We start from the raw sequence: 12244 nt of genomic DNA, 5'->3' as shown, positions 1-12244 counted from the left end.
TTGTAATGAATACTTCCTTTGCAACTTATTGAAAGCATCTGACAAAATGTGAATTTCTTCACTTTAAAACATTTTCTTAATTTTCCAAAGTTTTTAAATCAATACTGCTGCAGTACCGTAAAATTGCATTTTACAATTTATAATCCTTTGATGCCCCCACATGGTGAAATGCTTTATTACATTAAAAAATATACATGAAGAGATAGCCTCCAGAAGTAATGACATGAAGTGAGAGGAACTTTTAATATTTTCGTTAATGGAACTGTTCTAGTTTCAGTATGTTTTGACTATTAAGGTATTTAGCAATATTTTCAGTCTAATTAATTTCCATTGGATGCAAAATTTTCAGGGGTCAGATTGTACCTGAATACATTCCTGTGACCGTGCTTAAAGTTACTTTCCCTTTCTCCATGTCCTGGTTCAGTTTAAAGGTCCACCATTGTTTAAGCGCTCTAAGATACTATCCTGCATGATGGATATTACAGTATATAACTGCAAGTTGTTGGTGTTGGTAGTAGTTATGTTGTTGGTTATAAGTGACCTGAGGATGTTGCAGTTGGAGGTCACTGAATAATTGAGCCAGACCTCTGTGGCGTACTTGGTAGTCCGGATCCTGAGTTAGGCGAGTCCGCAATAATCCAGGGCACTGCTAATGACAGCACAGCCAGCGTGGCTCATCGGCAGGACCTGGAAGGGCAGACCAGCCACTGGGGGCAGGGAATTATTCCACACAACTCCTGTTAACCCTATAAGCCCAAACCTTAATGAATAGGGTGGTCCTAGCTGGACAAGCAGTGGGAAAGCTTGCCTGACAGCAATATCAATCGAAAGCTATGCGGCTTTAGCTGGTTAGTCTCCAGCAGTAGCCACAACACACACTCTGGGTTCCCCAAACCTTGGCTCTTGCCAACCTGTGCCTGATACTTACTGAAATTAGGTAAGCAGGATGCATCCCTCCAGGGAGAGAGAGCACATTCCACTCCAACAATCTATCTCTGGGATTTCCATGTGTAGGTGGGGATGCATGGGAAATCTCAGTTTAGTTTGGATATTCTTAAGCATGGTGATGGGTTTCCCCATGGGTCAGACACCCGGCTGACCAAAAAGATTAACCAGAAGCAAGAACCTTAACTGACTTTCTCCATTTAGTCCATGGCCACAGAAGCCAATTACAGCCTCCTCTAGTTGAGGTTAGACAATGTACCACAGAGTGCAATTTGAATCTGCAACATCCTCATCTGTGTGGCCTGCTGCTGCACAAGGTGGTGGGTCACCCACAATGAAATATTGACATTTGCATTGAGTAAATGCTATCCTTTTTTAAAAAAAATGAACTCACCAAATAATTCATTTGTTTTTATAATAGTTAGCAGCTAATCTTAATTCAGAAACTTTTAAATCTACTTCCTGTACTTGTTTTTTGTTGCCATAGGTGAGTTTGTGGCCCTGCCAAACTTTTACCAGTGCACTTCAATCTGGCCTTTAATTAGACTATAGCATCTAGTGATCAGAGAATTAACCGATGAAGTCTCTTATAGTTGTCTTTAAATATTGTTATCACAACTAAATTAATGAATTCCAAATTTAGATTTTCAACTAATTCAAATTGGTATTTTCATGACTGTTGGAAAGTACAGTGCTTTTTCTATTAAAACTTGTAATTAGAGCTCAAGTATGTAATGATAATTAAAAAATTGTTTAAGATCTCCTCTATGATTTACAATATCTTGTCTTGTGAACATTGGTGATTGAGGTTACACACTAACACTCCTAATCATCCTCAAATTGGGTATAACAACAATGTGGTCACTCAATCCACGACTGTTTGTGGGACACTGCTGTGTGCAATTGCCTGCCGCGTTTCGTCCACAAACACACAGTCACTGTACTTTACACTAAATCCTGTGAAACGCTTTGAGACAGCTCGAAGACGTGATAAGGTGCTATATCAAATGCAAATGATTATTATTATTTATTAGCATTACCATTAAGCTAATTTGTATATCGGACATTTTCGTAAGTCTTGATTCTGCATGCAATAGCATTGCAGCAGTGGGAATAGCAGATGGATATCTTAAATTCCATGAGATTAGGTTAATATGTTTAAATTTTATGTATGTCAGTTCGTACCAGGATAAAGCAAAGAATAATTTTTTTTGGTAAATTGTGGAAGTCCCAGTGCTGTGCCTTTTCTTCACAATGTGGAGTGGCTTCCATAGTTCTGGAGTAACAGGTAAACCACTGGATATATGCAAGTTTTGCATGTATGAGATTGTTTTAAAGTTGTATTTTGGCTGATAACCGGTGTCTGGGGAAGACCCATAATGCGATGAGAAACAGACAAACATTTAGATTAAAGAATTGGCAAGCATCACTGCCAGATCCCTGCTGGGCACAGAAAAACAAATTCAGGTGGGTTTCAGCACATCTTAGTGTGGCTGCCAACACTGTGACTATAATCAGGAATGTAAAGTCCCCATGGATGGAAAGTCAAAAAAACTGATCAGAAACGTTCAATTATATGGATTTGGAGTGTAATAAAATGGAAATGAAATCTGCAGAGACAACTCTTGCAGTGGAAAGGTGTTTGTTATTGCACTTTTACCATGAGATACCTGTTCAGTAGGAATGTTAAACCAATTCCATTTGTAGGTACCATTGGCAATAATGAGGGAAACGAGGCTAAAGTGTTTCTTGTTGGCAATAAAATAAGAATCCATTACTTTTTATCTTGTGTGCCCATTTCTATAGGAACAGCACTTCAACTATAATAAAAATGTAATTTCTCCCTGAGTTAAATGGTTTGCTGTTAGTTGATAACTGCAGTGATAAATTATTTTCTATTTTCAGATTTGAAGAGGGAAGCAAGCATCTGTCATATGCTGAAACATCCACACATTGTGGAACTACTGGAAACATACAGCTCTGATGGCATGCTATATATGGTCTTTGAATTGTAAGTATATAGTATTTTATGCTATTTTGATGTTATTTGATGCCTTTTTAAATGGTATTTTAATTTTATTTTTCCCATTTTCTTCTTTAGTTTGCAAACTTCCTCAATCCCATATGGGTGGTTACTGGGTAACCAAACTCTCTATTATGTTCAACAGTTTCAATAGGGTAACCAGTCCAATTTCAGTCAGGCAATGACATTTTTCTCTTAATTCCCCAAGCTGCTATGACTATCTTCCTATAGTAGCATTGTTTACTGCTGACTTAATCTTAATCCCTGTTCCTGTTTTCTCTATCGCCCACCGTTCTTTTATGCCTTCTTTGCTCACTCTTTCACCCTTTCTCGCTCTCTTCTTTCCTCTCTCTCTCTCTTACTTACTCACTTACACATACACACACTCACTCATATACACACACTGCCCCTCTCACCCACTCACGTCCCTTCTCTTGTATTGTCCCTATGTCACACCTGCTGCCCACACACCCACAGACTTGATGGATCAAACAGTCGGTTTCTGTACTGCAACATATAATTTGTTTCTCCTGTCTACCCCCTCAAATAAATCCCACAGCCTCAGCCTGATTGCGGGGACTGCTTCTATTAACCTGACCTTTTTACTTTCTTCAATCTTTGACAACTCATCAGTAACTCTTCAGTAAAGCTGTATTCTGTATTTAAACTGATTTTTAAAAACGCTGATGTTCAAATGTCAGCATCATTAGAATGGCCTAAGTGCAGGTTAAGCACGCTTCCTCAGTTTGGGCTGCATCTGATGACACATGTTTCAAATTATTTCTGCCCTCCCAGCGTATGGGGTTGATGAGATGGATTCAAAATGCTCTCTTGAAACTTTGAATAACTTTTCAAGGCTTACGTGGCATATGATCAGCACTGATGGTGGGGGAAAAAGCAAGATAACCTCAGATATTTGTTGGTATTTTTTAATAGCAAATTAATTCACAGAGTATATTTAACCCCACCTTTGTCTTCCCTGTGTTGAAGAGGAGCTTTCAGGCCTAAAAGTTTGCAGAAACATTGTTTCAATCGCCATTGAAGGCATAAAACTTTACTTGTTGACCTTTAAGATGAGCTTTCATCAATTCCTGTCGAGCCCAAGGTTCCTTAAAAAATTGGACTTTTACTCATTATTATTATTATTGCAGACAAGTGATTTAAAAACCTTATGCTGGGAGACCAATTGTGGTTTGAAGTGTATAGAACAGGTATACGTTACTTTCTCTTCTACTTCCCAATTTAAATAGTTTTAAAAAGAGCACAGGGAGATATAGAATCTTTCAGTGCATAGAGTTCCTACCTTTTGTACAGTGTTTCAAAAATCATGTCAGCCATAAATTAGAGCAGGAGGTCAAGGGAGAAAATGTTAGTAGCTTAAAATAATATACTTGATTAGCCTGTTACTAAATTATGTTGGTATTGTGGGCCATGACACCAACAGACCATCTAAAAGAACAGAGAATGCTAATTATTTCTCACTTGTATATCTTAAATTCACAAAACCATTGCAAGTTTGGACACTACCAGAGGTTCCTTTGATGTAGATCAGGTAAGATTGAAGCAAGCAGGCCACCATCAGACATTCATTCTTTCTTCACCTCTTTTGTACCTGACTTGCTGTCTTCAACCCCACAATAATAATAATAATAAATAATAATAATCCTTAATGTCAATGTTTTCTGTTACTTATGCTTCTTTTATACTGTTGGGAGCAAATCAAAACCTGATTTATACTTCCCACAGCATACTTTTCTCCTGATGAATAGTAGTGATTTTCAATGTCCTCTGCAGAGGTCCTTATGCAAGTAAGTAATACAAGACGTACTGATTGAATATTATCTCTTGTGGTGTCAGTAAACTGATTTTATTTTGTGGGCTTAGTACTGTAACACTGATGGTGATTGACCTGCCGATTGATACATTACTTGCACAGGATGGCCCAGCAATTGTCCATATAACTTTAACCCATTGCTTTGTGAATATGCTTAACAGTTTTTTATTCTGAAGGAAATAATGGACTATTAAATCTCCTTTTTTTGTTTCATTTGCAGCATGGATGGTGCAGACCTCTGTTTTGAAATTGTGAAACGGGCAGATGCAGGTTTTGTTTACAGTGAAGCTGTAGCCAGGTATGTATCTGATTATTTAATGTCTAAATATATATTTATCAATAACAGTCCAATTTTCAGATAGATTATATGTGTTCGACTTAATTTACTATTAGTTTAAAATAATAGTTTGGCATGTTGGAGCACCAATGAGTTGTGCCAGTTTTTTGTTTTCATGATTCCACAGCCTTCCAACCGTAGATGGGTTGGCATCTTTCTCAAAGCAAGACACCGACTGGAGAGAAGGGCGCAAATTACAATGAGCAGGTCTTATGTGTTTCTTTGTGATGAATTAAGGAATGACATACTTAGCTTTAGAATAGGAAACTTTCTCATGTTGGCACCTGCTGTGTAAAATGAACCAAAATACAAAAGTGACTTGATATACATTTTTGTCATGTCTTATAATAGTTCTACAGTGGCTACTTTTGATGTGTCATTTTGATGTATAATTAACTAATTATACACTGGATTGCTAGTGACCCTCTTTTTTACTCACCTTTAATTCTCTTTGTGCTGTAAGCTTTTCCCCTAAGAAAAAAGTTCTATGTATTTATTTTGAAGGAAAACTAGTCTTTAAATGAATATTTTTGGTGGTTAAAACTCTTTATTGCACTTGGTCTTAAAGACATGTTCTAACTTAAGTACTTAATGTTTATGAAATTGGGAGGTGTCCTAAGGAAAACTGGTATCAATAATGAAGTTCTACATAAATGCTGTCTTCTCAAGTCAGTGAGACAGAATTTTGAACGTATCATTCATCAATTCTAATAGTTATAAAGAGTAAATAGGTCTCATTTGATTACATATATATAGATCTGTGATAGCAACTGTAACATACAAGTAGAATACAAAAGAGATCATTTTTCAAGTTTTCATTTTTTTGTAACGGAAGATCATAATTTTCAAGAAATGTTTCTGTCAAAGAAAGTAATTACTTTCCAGTAATAAGTCTGCTAAAGGTTTTATTTAATTGGTGGACTTCATCGTACGAGCTAGTAGAAAGTGGAACATTTCACTTCAAGAAACGTATGATGTTTTGTTTCTTGTTATGAATCAAGGGTGGTAGAATAGCTTGCATTTTTTGGTATGGGTTATGAGTCAACAACAGACCAACCACATTACCACCAATGATGAGAAATAGAAATGCCAAATGGGCTTCACAGAGGACACTTAAATTATGAATGTATTTTCACAAGAGGGGCTTTAGATGAAATTAAATGAGCCAATCGGCTTTGGCCCATTCTGATCTTATTCCACAATGATATTCAATGATATTCATTCCACCATCTTTCCATCAGAGCATCGGTTGTATTTTTCGTACCTCGTTCCCTTCCATCTATCCTGGTTCTCACCTTCAAAGCCCTCCATGGCCTTGCTCCCCCTACCTATACGACCTCCTATCTCCCTACAAACCTGCCCGCTCCTTCACACCCCCCACCTTCAGCCACTCTGCCTCCACCCTCTGGAACTTCATCCTGCAGGGCCCATCCACTTCGCCCCCTCCCTTGCCTCCTTCAAGACCCTCTTCTTCGATCCTTCATGCCTTCGATCACCCTCCTTCCGCCCCCTGCCCTCCACCCTTCCCGATCCATACCCCAAACTCGGGTCGGAAACAATGATTATCCAACGCCTTGGGATGTCCTCCCGACGTGAAAGGGGCTATACAAGTGTAATGTTGTTTTTGTTGTTAATTAACTTCGCTAAAGCAATACTTCCTTGTATTTTAACAACTCTGACAGACTTCTTGTCCTGCTGCCTTGGAACGTCTGAAAGCTTTTGTCTGGTTTGACTTATCTTGTACGCCTCCACAATATCTTATTGAGGTTTATTTAGTTATTTCTCATCTCTCGAGCACTGGAAATCTGTCTTTTTATTCTCTGTACACTAGCTCAAAAGCCTGGGCAGCCCCTTCTATCACAACGATCATAGCTGCATACAGTGTTCCATGTGTGGCCTGATTACTGCATAGCTGTAATAGCTTGAATATAATCTGGTATCTGAAATCAACTGACTTGGCTATAGAGACCAGGGTCCTCTTTGCCTTGTTTATTGTTCTCGAACATGGTGTCAATTAACGCCCCCTTATTCTTGTTCAGCCGACATTTTACTCTTATTTTTTTACTTCTTATGTGGAGTACCTTGCATTTATTTGTATTGAACTTTATTTGCCTGTCAACAACCCAGATGAATACCATGCTAAGCTCCCTTTGTAAGATCCTACTTGCCTCCTCTGATTCTGCAGCCCACTCTTCTACCTCCTCTTCCCCCCCCTCACCCCGCCCCGCAAGATTGATATCAAATATAATCTTTAAATTAAATTCCCTTGCACTGAATCTGAAAATTGATATAATAGGGGAATATTAACTTTATGCTCCCCATGTCTAGTTTTATAAAATGTTACCTTTAAGGTCCTGGCTAGCATTCAAAAACTAAAATCTTGGAACTGTCTATATGTGTTTGTATATTTATTATACATTCTGTTTTGTAATAATAATAATCCTTGTGTTTGATATAGCACTTTTCACATCTTCTAGACATCTCAAAGAGCTTCACAGAATAAGCTGTAAAGTGAATTGACCGTATATTTGTGAGCGAAACGCGGCGGCCAATTGCGCATAGCAGTGTCCCACAAACAGTCGTGGATTGAAAATGACCAATTTATTATTGTTTTTGTTTTGGAGGGATTATTATTAGGCATGTGGAGTAAGGAAACTTTCCCAAGGTTTCGCCCTGTCTGGAATTGAACCCAGGTGTCTCACTTGCAAAGCGAGTGCTCTAACCACTGAGCTACAGGACTCTAGTTACAGTCTAACCAATGCTCACCTCAGAACTTCAGATTTTAGCTAAACATTGAGATTCCTCTTTATATACTCCTCTTTAAGCGCTCTGAGATGCTACCCTGCGTGGAGGGCAATATATAAGTCCAATTTGTTGTTATATATATATATAACTAGCTGTACCCTGGTTACAGCTACGCTTACAACCAAAGGATCCAATATGTAGATTGACACACAGACGTTTCATCTTTCTCTGTACTCATCTGGGAGGACTCCTGTGGGAGGACTTTGTTCCTCAGTTTCATTTAATGGGCCTTCTCTCTTTTGTCTCGCATTTTTACTTATCGTTGAAAGGTTTGATTTTCGCTTAGGCATCTTAAATGATAAATATAAAAATATAATTTATAATCACTGAGACGTCCTTCTGACGTGAAAGTTCACTTTAAAATTATAATTTTGTTGTTATTGCCTCAGCTTAGCTTCATCTGTGTTCTTTATTTTGATCCCCCCGCCGCTTGGCTACATGCGTGCTCTGTGACGCAGGATGCCACAATGCCACAGTTAGCTGCTGCTGTCACCCAGTGTAACTGCAGTGCGTGCGTACATACGTAGGTGCTCTGTGACGTACACCGCCACTGTGCCATTTTGACTTGGCGCCAATTAAATAATAATAATAATAATAATCCTTGCATTTGATATAGCGCTTTTCACGTCGGGAGGACGTCCCAAAGCGCTTCACAGAACACACGTAAAGTGAATTGACTGTATATTTGTGGGCAAATGCGGCAGCCAATTGCGCACAGCAATGTCCCACAAACAGTCGTAGATTGAAAATCTAATTAAATTAAATTTAATTTAATTAAATGTAATTGAAGTGAAAAACGCAAAACTTAAATAACTCATTAACGATAAGAGATATCTGAAAACAAATATGCCCATGTCACTCCCAGGAGCAAGACCTTTCCGATCAGGTATAATGGCTCCTTATTGAAGAACAGATCAATTTCAGGTTCCAGCACTGACTGGTCGGCAGGAAGTTGCTTTCTACAACTAAATGTTTGACTGGCTCTGACCTTCTGTATGTCCCTCGTGCCCTCCATTCCACCATTGGTGGCCACGCTTTCAGCCACTATACCCCGAAACTCTGGACCACTCTTCCTCTATCCCTCTATCTTGCCCCTTCTTTCCCCATCTTCAGGTCGGACCTGAAGACCTTCCTATTCAACCCTTGCCTACAGTGACCTCTCCCTCCCCCTAGCTGGACGTCATGCTCTGCCACTGACAAGCCTTCTGGGACGCTACCCTGCATGAGGGGAGCTGTATAAATGTAAATTGTTGTTACAGGAGCAGGGAGCCGGTCTTTCCACCTGTTATTAGGACTCAGTTGCCACCATCTGAGTGCTGCTAACAGGTGGAAAGACCGGCTGGCTTCCTGCATGCGTATCAACAACTTCAACAATAACTTGCATTTATATAGCATGGATCCCTGACTGTTCAGCACCATGGGACGTCCTCCTGACGTGAAAGGTGCGACACAAATCTAATTTGTTGTTGTTCACATAGGATAATATCTTAGTACACTTCAACTTAGTACAGTGATATCAGCATTGATGTCATGCACCTGAATTCACGGAAGCACTGACTGGCAACCATTGTATAACACAACCCGTTATAATGTGCGGTCTGATTTTATGAATCCAAACCACAAAGTTAAAATAGTGGCTGATTGAATACATTTGAAAACTGCCAGTTACTATGATAGAAACTTGTTCTAAGGTGCTGTTATAATGCAAGTTTCGCTTTGGGGTGCAGTTTCAGACAGCTTCCCACAGGCTAAAAAGAAAAAAGGTCAACTTCTGGTTCATCAGATCACTTCCTGTGCGCTACACACAAGTTGGCCAGCTGTCTGTGTGTATGGTGCAGCGAATGGAATGGAAGTGGTGATCATACCCCAGTATAAATAACCCGGATATCAGCTTCAGTACCCTGCTGTCCTTCATACATGGAGTCCCGTAGCTGAGTGTTTAGAGCACTCGCCTCACAAGGGTTTGATTCCCAGCAGGGAAGTTGGGCAAGTTTCCTTACTCCACACGTCTCTGTTTACCTAGCAGTAACTAGGAATCCGATTGTTAGTCGATTGCCGGATCGCTTTTCTGGGTGGTAATAATTGGTTAAGTTTTTTTATATTAATAATAAATTGGTCACTCAGTCCATGACTGTTTGTTGGACAATGCTGTGTGCAATTGGCTGCCGTGTTTCGCCCACAAAAATATACAGTCAATTCACTTTATAGTATATTCTCTGAAGCGCTTTGAGACGTCTCAAAGACATGATAAAGCTCTTTATCAAATGCAAGTATTATTATTATTAATACCCGACCTCCGTCACCTCTGACCGTACCTCAGACCCGATGCAACCGAAACATCATCCATGCTTTCGTCACCTCCCGCTTCGACTATTCCAATGCTCTCCTAGCCGGTCTCCCAAACTCCTTTATCCACAAAATTCAAATAATTTAAAACTCTGCCAGCTGTATACCTACCCGCAAATTCTACCCAAATTTGTAAGAAACTAAACTAGAAATGAGACCACTCAGTAAAACTAAGGCTACTAGTACCATTCAAATGTCATCACACCAGTCTTCACAAGACTCCACTGGCTCACTGTCACAGAACAGATTGACTTCAAGCTCCTCACACTCATCTACAAATCTCTTCATGCCATGGGACCTTCCTATCTCTCTGACTTGCTTACAATCCACTCCACCACCTCTCAGCTGGCTTCAGTCTACTGCTTGTCCCTCATCTCCTCCGCTCCACCCTCGGCAGCTGTACTTTCAGCCACTATACCCTGAAACCTTGAACCTCTCCCTCAATCCCTCCGCTTTGTCTCCTCCTTCCCCATTTTCAGATCACGACTGAAGATCTTCATCTTTGGCCATGCTTATAGTCACCTTCATCTTCCCCCAGCGTCAGACTCCACCAAGGCATGAAGGGTGTTATATAATTGCACAATGTGGTGGTGGTTGTTTTTGGACCATTTTTAACTAGATTATATTACTGTTTGTTTCTGTGTGTAGTTGCCAAACATTTCCAATGTATTTGAATGGTACCAGCAGCCTCCGTTTTACCGAGTGGTCATATTTCCAGTTTTGGTTCTTGCAAATTTGGATAGAATCAGCTCAGTTCAGTGTTTCATGGTGGAAAACACCTGTGTAAATAGTGAATTGATATTGGGCCAGAATAAATTAACATGTGCTTTTTTGAAAAAAAACTTCCTCTTTGAAACATTTGGCATTCATGAAAGCAGAAAATCTTGAGCATGTTTCCTCAAAATATCAAAAGCAAGCAGAAAACAGAATAAAGTAAGCATCTCCTCTTGAAGGCAATTGTGGTGTCAGTCTAGCTCACTTGATAGCATTCTCACCTCTCAGTTAGAAGATTGTGGGTTTGGATCTTAAAATCTACAAGTCTAAGCTGACATTCCAGTGTGCTGTATTGTCGGAGCTCGGTCCTTCAGATGAGACGTTAAGCCGAGGTCCTGTCTGCTTGTCCAGGTGGACTTTAAAGATTCCATGGTTCTGCTCGAAAAGAGAAGGGATTTTCTCCCGGTGTCCTGGCCTACAATCCTGAAAATAATATTGTTTGTTCACCCAATGGCTGTTTGTCGGACATTGCTGCGTGCAAATAGGCTGCCACATTTGCCCACAAAATACGCACAGTCACACCACATCGTGTGAAGCAATTTGATACATTTTGACAATGTAATAAGGCGCTTTATCAAATGCAAGAATCATCATTTTTATTATAATTTTGAAAGTTCCCCAAGCTCTCAGAAACATTAGTTTTTCTTTATAATAGATTAGCTTATTTCATATTTCACTCTGCCGTCTCAGAAGTTCTAGTTTTGCTAGTTCCCAGTTCAAAGCTTGCTTCTAGAACAATTTGTATGTTAAGCACTTTTTGACCTACTTGTGCAGATCTTTGTGGAGTTCACTGTTGGTTGTTTCAGCAACCTCATTCCAGTAATCTGATAACAAACTGTTTCCCTTTCTCACCATGACACATAGGCTGTTGGTTAACACTACAGTATCTGTCTCAAACTTGCAGTAGGGAGCTAAGAAATATGGCACTTGTGATTTGCGAGTTCTAACAGATGGCATTTGTAAATGATTCATGTATTTCAATCATACAGAGCCACAATAACCATTTGGTGGTACCTGATCTTAGTTTTCAGATTCACACTTTATGCAGGATATGTCATCATTCTCCAGTGTCTGGCCAACAATCAAATAAAATTGTTCAATGACTTCATTGCCGTTTGTGGGAAATTGCCATATGCAAATTGACTGCAGTTCACCCACAAATACGCCGTCACTCCACTTC

The 12244-nt window shown here is 39.5% G+C and overlaps 1 protein-coding gene across 4 annotated transcripts in view; it reads left to right on the top strand.

Annotated features, from left to right (window-relative positions):
- Nucleotides 1-12244, top strand: part of caska (calcium/calmodulin-dependent serine protein kinase a) — a 301664-nt gene that overhangs the window by 123305 nt on the left and 166115 nt on the right. For all 4 annotated transcript variants that reach the window (XM_007901662.2, XM_007901648.2, XM_007901656.2 and 1 more), the window contains exons 3-4: nucleotides 2851-2956; nucleotides 5023-5100. In XM_007901662.2, coding sequence (XP_007899853.1) covers nucleotides 2851-2956; nucleotides 5023-5100 — 184 coding nt within the window. The remainder of the gene's footprint in view (nucleotides 1-2850; nucleotides 2957-5022; nucleotides 5101-12244) is intronic.

This window comes from Callorhinchus milii, unplaced genomic scaffold (genome assembly GCF_018977255.1).
Source record: "Callorhinchus milii isolate IMCB2004 unplaced genomic scaffold, IMCB_Cmil_1.0 Scaffold4, whole genome shotgun sequence".
Classification (NCBI taxonomy): Eukaryota; Metazoa; Chordata; class Chondrichthyes; order Chimaeriformes; family Callorhinchidae; genus Callorhinchus; species Callorhinchus milii.
This window is presented reverse-complemented; position numbering and strand designations above follow the sequence as displayed.